General features: G+C 41.6%; 1 protein-coding gene across 1 annotated transcript in view; it reads left to right on the top strand.

Moving 5' to 3' along the window:
* Window positions 1–7478, top strand: part of LOC144529013 (ubiquitin-conjugating enzyme E2 E2-like) — a 94862-nt gene that overhangs the window by 69360 nt on the left and 18024 nt on the right. Inside the window, exon 4 of the mRNA XM_078267934.1 lies at window positions 4585–4717. Within this exon, the coding sequence (XP_078124060.1) occupies window positions 4585–4717 (133 nt within the window). The remainder of the gene's footprint in view (window positions 1–4584; window positions 4718–7478) is intronic.

Below are 7478 nucleotides of genomic sequence, written 5' to 3'. Positions count from 1 at the left end.
TTCAAATCTGATTGCCTAATCTGCTTGATGTGGTCTAAAGCCCCAGGCACGCTAGAAAGAAGCAAAGCAAAGTTCCTCTGCACATCTTCGCCAATAGCCAGCTGGGAACACACAAGAGCTAGTCAATCACAATGGCTTTCCAGTTAGTTAGTAGCTTGGTCAATAACTGGATAATAGTTTCTCACAATGTATTCATAGATGTGTTTTTACCATCCCGGCCGTATGAAGAAGTCACAGTTAGGCCTCTAACAATTATTACATAATTGTCTAATTGTCAATTTTTTTTTACGTAATCGCGGATTCTTTGTTTCTCTGCAATGAACTGCTAACATCAGCTAAGGTCTTAAGGAGTATGACTGGTAGTTGTTGATTTTGTTTAGATATGCCAAATTGTAATTATATAAGTGATTATTGGACTATATATGTTTATTATTATTTCAGTTGTTAGTTGTTGGCACTTGACTCTATACACGTTCATAGCAACAAAAATAACAAGGGGGGATACAGTTAGAAAAAAATGTTTTATGATAATAAAGAGGCGTAGTTTACTTCATTGGCTGTATATTTGTACTATTACATTATCTGGGTCACATGACAGTGATATATAACCAAAAGACGCGTCCTATGATTCATTCAAAATTTGAATTTGTTTTGAAAAAGTGTTAAATAAATAAATATTTTTAAACTTGACTGAAAGAGACAATTATATAATCAATTGCAATTATTTCTGAGACAGTTAATTGCACAGCAACATTTTGGAATTGTTCCAGCTCTAATCACAGTTGCAAGGAAGCTAAAGGATACAGAAGCAGCCTCGTCTTAATTATAGAGCTCCTCTGGCATGGTTCACTTAGTGCTCCGGGTTTATTATTAATGGCTTAGTGTGGACATTGACACCGTGGGAAATAGCCATAATCGCCATTAAGCCTTCATCAAGAACGGCTCTCTTTTTCCTCCAAAATTAATTTTGGTATGAAGAGACAAGGAACGCTTCTTTTTGGTGGTGGATGAAAAAGTCTAACACGGTGCTCTTTGGTGCATGGAAGATCAAATAGCAGTGTTCTTAACCTCTTGTTAAAGAAAATATTAAAAAAGCCTTTATTGATGCAGCTACTGCATAGCAAAAGATTAAAAAAATACGCACCAACGCGCTGCAGCACACAGCCCTTCTTCAGGGTAACTAATTAAAAGCCATGGTGTGTCCAGGACTAAATGAGGACATTGATTACTCTCCTTTCTTGTCATGTGTTCTGTTGTTTTTTTGTTTGTGTTAATTGATATTGTGTATGCATACAATTAATATTTCTACTAAGTTGTCTGTTTTTTAATTATCTTTCCACTATTATTTAGCACTTTGGGACTTTATTCTGATTCATTCTCTATTTTACTATGGTTTTAAGTATGATGGCAATTCCTGTCTTTGTTCATATATTTTCTGGGGCACGTTCAATCTCAAAACGGTGTGCACCGCGTTGCTACGGTTTCCTGGTTGACGCGGAATGGTGTGAAACGGTGTGCAACTGTTTTGAGTTATGTTTCCTCTCATTTGGTGGGTGTGTGTCTTCTCTTCGCAGCAGAGACGTGTCCGATCTAAGCGCACGGCGTGAAGCGCCTGGCGCAGGTGCGTTTAGGGGCGTGTACGAACCCACTTTTGCTAGTTTAACGGCGGCAAAAAAGGGTCTGTGTGCCAGGCGCATGGTATGTTGTACTTAGTGTCTTCATTAATTCATTGGTGTGTTTTAGGCGTAACATGCAATAAACCAATCAGACTGTCATCTCCCATTCCCTTTAAAAGCCAGGAGCGTTTGGACCTTGGCGCATTGATATTATAATGGAGGATTTGCTAAGCAGGAAGGAGAGATTTTCAAGAGAAGAAACTGATCTGCTCGCGCGTGAAGTGAAAGCGTGCGAGCAGACCATATATGGCACAAGCACTATGCCACCTAACCTCCACGAGGTGAAGCAGCCGTTAAAATAACAATGAAATGCTGCATTAGGGACTTTAGACCAGGTTTTTGTTGGTCAATGGTTCCACCTGAACACACCTCCCTGTAAGACCAGCACGCCCATGGGCGCACAGATGGGCGCAGGTGCATTTGCTATTTAAATAACGTGGGCGCTGGACGGGAAATTGACAACTGCATCGGTCTTAAACTAGCAAAGACACTGCGCAAGATAGGGCTCTGTGAAGGCATAACCTGAGGTGAATGTTGGAGGTCTGTGTCCTCCATCATTCTGACAGGCCTAGGCAGGTGGTAGAAAATCTGGATCCTTCTCTACTGGATCCCTAATCTGTCCTGCTGTCGGAGCGGTTTGTACCAGGCTGCAGGAACAGAAATAAAGGAGGCGGTGCTGGCAGAGCCTCTAAACATTTCCAGATGCTGCAGACTGAACTCAGTGGAGAGAAGAAATCCGTGGCTGTCCAACCTTAAGAGGCCTAGAGATTTTAAATGTCTACCTTGAAATAGGATTTGACTAGTGATGCAGCGAAATGAAAATTCTGGGCCGAAACCAAAAATGTTGTATTAATATTATACTTTTTAAGAAACTTTGAAGTAATCCCACACCGCTGACATGATCGGCCTTTGCTGGGTAGCATCTTAACGGCTAGATCAACTGAGAGGGAAATCTGAGCACTGAGGGGCGGGGCGGAGATAGATATTTTCGGCTAATATTTCCGGCCAAAAAACCCGAAAATGCCATTTTCGGGCGAAAGTTTTCGGCGGCCAAAATTTCAGCGCATCCCTAGATTTGACTGATAGCGGGGGTTTTCATGACCAACACTGGTAATTTGTGGTACTTTAAAGACTATTCACTCCATTCACTGACCTTAAATATTATTATAACAGTAGCGACCAAGGATCTCTTTTATGTCATGCATTAATCCAGAATTATATTCATTTCTAAGTTACTCATTTACACATTTAACTACTAAAACCAAACGTTTTTCTGCTGCCAACAGGTGGCGCTTTGCCACTATTTGTTTTCAACATAAAACAAACATTTTCATCGGAACCCTTAAATTGGTATTAAATAATTCTATATTTATTTATTTATTTTATTTTATTTTATATACTATACCTTCTTCTTATATTTTTTCACGGCAATACTGTATCGATACACAGACGCCAAGTATCAATCTATTATTATTATGTGTTGGTCAGTTTGTCTGCTTGACAATCCCATTTTGCAGCAATAAAGTTGAAGTGAGATGACCAGTAATACTACTCCTTAATCATGTAGCGCTTTTCTAAAACAGGTTTACAAGATTTTGGGCACAAAAGGCAGTTCAGAGATGGGTCTATAGATGCTTTGAAGTTGTGGCTCGAAGTTTGCTTTCTTTGAAAGTGGATGAGCATATGCATGTTTGCAGTAAGACAGGTTAGGTGTCAGAGTAAATAGAGCTGTTATGATAATAAAAGATCCAGATCGGCACCATATTGTGGTATAACCAAATCTTCCTCCGTGTCACATCAGTCCACCGCCTCATGCCGAGCAGAGCAATTTATTGTCCCTCTTGTCCCCCGTCGGCCCCGGTGCACTATGGCTCTCCAGACTATTTTTATCCATCCAGGAGAACATGTCGGCATCTTTTCCCCCGGACAGATCCCATAATTCCTCTCTGTGTCCAAACACACGCTGACAAGAAATAGGTCTGCAGTAGCCCGGTGCATTACAACGGGCCGCTGTTTCACATGAACAACTCCACTCACACTCTCATCTTACATTTATGTACCTCACACATGCTCTCTCTCTCTCTCTCTCTCTCTCTGTCTCTGTCTCTCTCTCGCTCTCTCTCTCTCTCTCTCTCTCTCTCTCTCTCGCGCTCTCTCTCTCTCTCGCTCTCTCTGTCTCTCTCTCTCTCTCTCTCTCTGTCTCTCTCTCTCTCTCTCTCTCTCTCTCTCTCTGTCTCTCTCCCTGTCTCTCTGTCTCGCTCTCTCTGTCTCTGTCTCTCTCTCTGTCTCTCTCTCTCTCTCTCTCTCTCTCTCTCTCTCTCTCTCTCTCTCTCTCTCTCTCTCTCTCTCTCTCTCTCTCTCTCTCTCTCTCTCTCTCTCTCTCTCTCTCTCTCTCTCTCTCTCTCTCTCTCTCTCTCTCTCTGTGTGTGTAAATGATGAAAGTAAAAGTAATACAAGGCACCGACAGAGGCATCTGGCCTAATTCCAATAGAAAATGGAATTGGATTAGTGCCTCTTTTCTTGCAGGTGTGTGTGTGTGTGTGTGTGTGTGTGTGTGTGTGTGTGTGTGTGTGTGTGTGTGTGGGCGTGGGCGTGGGCGTGCGCGTGCGTGCGATCCCAGACAGATCAGTCATCCACATGACATTGATCATACTAATCGTTTCTCCTGGCTTACAGATGCAGTCTTTGTTATATACACTGTAGTAATATTGCATAATCTTCTAATGGATAAGAACTTTGTGCGGCTGATTTAACAACTGATAATCACACACTTTATTTACTCACTTGCTGCTACAGAGAAAATGTAGTTACAAGATTAGAGTGTATTTTCCTCCTCTCTAAACGCCTGCTGGTAGATTAAATATTTCACATTTTCTTCCTTCTCCTTTTTTCATTTTCATGATTGCAGTGCCGGTCCCAAAGGCGACAACATCTATGAGTGGAGATCGACCATCCTGGGCCCCCCAGGCTCCGTGTACGAGGGGGGAGTGTTTTTCCTGGACATCGCCTTCACCCCAGACTACCCCTTCAAACCACCCAAGGTGAGTGGTGCCCCTGCAAAACTTGACTAAAACATCAGTTTTAGTTCAGTTCACTAGAATGTGACTACAACTAGTACGTTTTGGTCAAAAGAGGAAAAGTCTATCAAAATCAGGAGCAAACCTTAGTACTGCTACAGATGACATAAATATTAGACAAAGAAGGTTTAGTAATCTCCTGAAACAGCTGGTCAATGCCGCAAATAGTGCACTTGTTGGGGACTATTTTCATCAGTGGATTAATCCACATTGGTGCTCTAGTGAGTATCTGTGGCAACAGGACGGAGTATACGTGGGATTGAGTGAAAATAAACTACAGTGTGTGTGTGTGTGTGTGTGTGTGTGTGTGTGTGAATGTGTGTTCATGGTAATGAAGGAACATGTCAGCCAGTGCAACAGTGTGACTCACTGATATGTTTTTAATAGTTTTTTAGACAACAATGGAGCTCTATGGCACAGAGGAAGAAGATAAATCAGGCTTTGATACACACATAATACTTTATAGTAGATGCATTCATTGTTGATTCGGCTTTGCACATGGGATTTGCTGACAATAAGAAAACCTTTAACTGTTTCTTGTTATTGTGTCCCCTTCTGACATGTTAGCATTCAGTGACATTTGGCTTCCCTCCAGCGAGGCTGTGGGTTTTGTGTGTGTGTGTGTGTGTGTGTGTGTGTGTGTGTGTGTGTGTGTGTGTGTGTGTGTGTGTTCTGCGGATGCAAGTGTGTGTCAGTATTTACACAATAGACTGTCTGACAGCGGTTGCCACCTCTCTCGGTTTGAGTCGTGCTTCTGATTTTGCCCTGGGTGTTGGTTTCGAGTCTTAAAATACTCCTTCTCTCTCAGCTAATTACAGACCTGTAGTAATATGGACTATTTGGTACGCAGAGTCACTTGGCTTGCTTTGGATTATGGTTGAGTAGTGAAAGAGAGTTGACGGGGGCAGCAAATACACCTACAAGTGTCTGCCACTAAATACAAAGAAGAACAGACAATAGCGCCTGTCAAGGCACGTGGTGAGTCCTTACACGATTTGAGTCTTTACACGATTTGAGTCTTTACACGATGTGAGTCCTTACACAAAGTGAGTCTTTACACGATGTGAGTCTTTACACGATGTGAGTCCCTACACGATGTGAGTCCCTACACGAAGTGAGTCCTTACACGATGTGAGTCCTTACACGATGTGAGTCCTTACACGATGTGAGTCCTTACACGATGTGAGTCCTTACACGATGTGAGTCCTTACACGTTGTGAGTCCTTACACGAAGTGAGTCCTTACACGATGTGAGTTCTTACACGATGTGAGTTCTTACACGATGTGAGTCCTTACACGATGTGAGTCTTTACACGATGTGAGTTGCGCATGTGCAGAACGGCAGCCATCTCTGACAGCTAGCTACGGCTACACCACTTGGACAAAGTGCAATAACAAAATACTTTCACCCAGGAAAGGCGTGTTTGTTCCTCGTGATCATTTTAATTCAAACCACAATCTCTTTCCTAAACTTAACTGTCGTCGCTGCATGACGCTCACTTTTTCTGGCTAAACTCAACTCCTGAAATACTTTTTATAAGGAAGTATATGGGATTTAGTGTGTTGTTTTTGTTTTATACCGTGGAATTTTTTTTTTAACCTTTATTTTACCAGGGAAAAAAAATCATCATTGAGATTAAAATCTCTTTTACAAGTGAGCCCTGGCCGAGAAGGCAGCACATAAAAAATACACAAATAACAGACAGTCAGGGATGGACAACAATAAGAAATAAAAAACAGAAAATCACATTTTAAAAACAAACGCAAACATGTTGGTATATATGATGCAATCAGTTTTTAAGATACTTTTGGCCAAAGACATGACATTTCAGGGTAATCTATCCAATAGCTGTGGAGATATTTTGCTGTGGACCAGAGATGCATTTGTACGTGTTTTTCTGCTTCAGTTCCAGGACGTGATTAAAAGTGCAAGTACAGAAATCTGATACTTAAATGGCAACACAGAGACATAAAAAAATGTTTCTGTCACATCGTTATGTTCAACATCTCTTATAACAATATAAGCACTGCATATTGCACAGACTGCTAAACATTATGTCATGCCTGTTTGTTGTTATGCCTCTGCGCCGGTAACAGCCATGGCCAGAGGCATTATGTTTCCAGGTTGTCCGTCTGTCCATTTGTACGTACATACGTCCGTCCGTCCCATTCTCTATTCAGCGCCATAACTCAGAAACAGAAGGGGAGACATTTGGTTTAATACTAAAATGGTGACACTAATCTTGAAACTGTGGTGATTGGATGGATCTTCTGTGCTGCCATGTTGAAGAGGTGTGTGAAGCAGCCACCTTTCACCAAAAAATACACTTCATACCTTTTCCACAGTTCTGCTTTAAAGAAAGACGCTGCTGACTTGTGTGGATGACTTCCTGATGCTTTCTCAATAACTGGTTGGTATACAGTATGTCTCATATGCAGCCGATTATGCTGCTTCCACAGTGATAATTTAGGTAAACGATAATGTCGGGTGTGAGTCATTTCTCCGTCATCTTCTCACACATTCAGCCACCAAAGGGAGGAGACTGTGTTTATGATAACACTGACACATTTAAGAAGTTGGCTTTATTTTTTGCAGAAAAACATTTAAATTCCTCAAAGTTACGCACGACAGTAAGCATGATCAGTCCGTGTACAGTAAGGGCAATGAGTCTGCTTTACCTTATTTGACAGAAATCTATATGCAGTTGCATGTAATTTCTCACAA

Source organism: Sander vitreus, chromosome 14, assembly GCF_031162955.1.
Source record: "Sander vitreus isolate 19-12246 chromosome 14, sanVit1, whole genome shotgun sequence".
NCBI lineage: Eukaryota > Metazoa > Chordata > Actinopteri > Perciformes > Percidae > Sander > Sander vitreus.
This window is presented reverse-complemented; position numbering and strand designations above follow the sequence as displayed.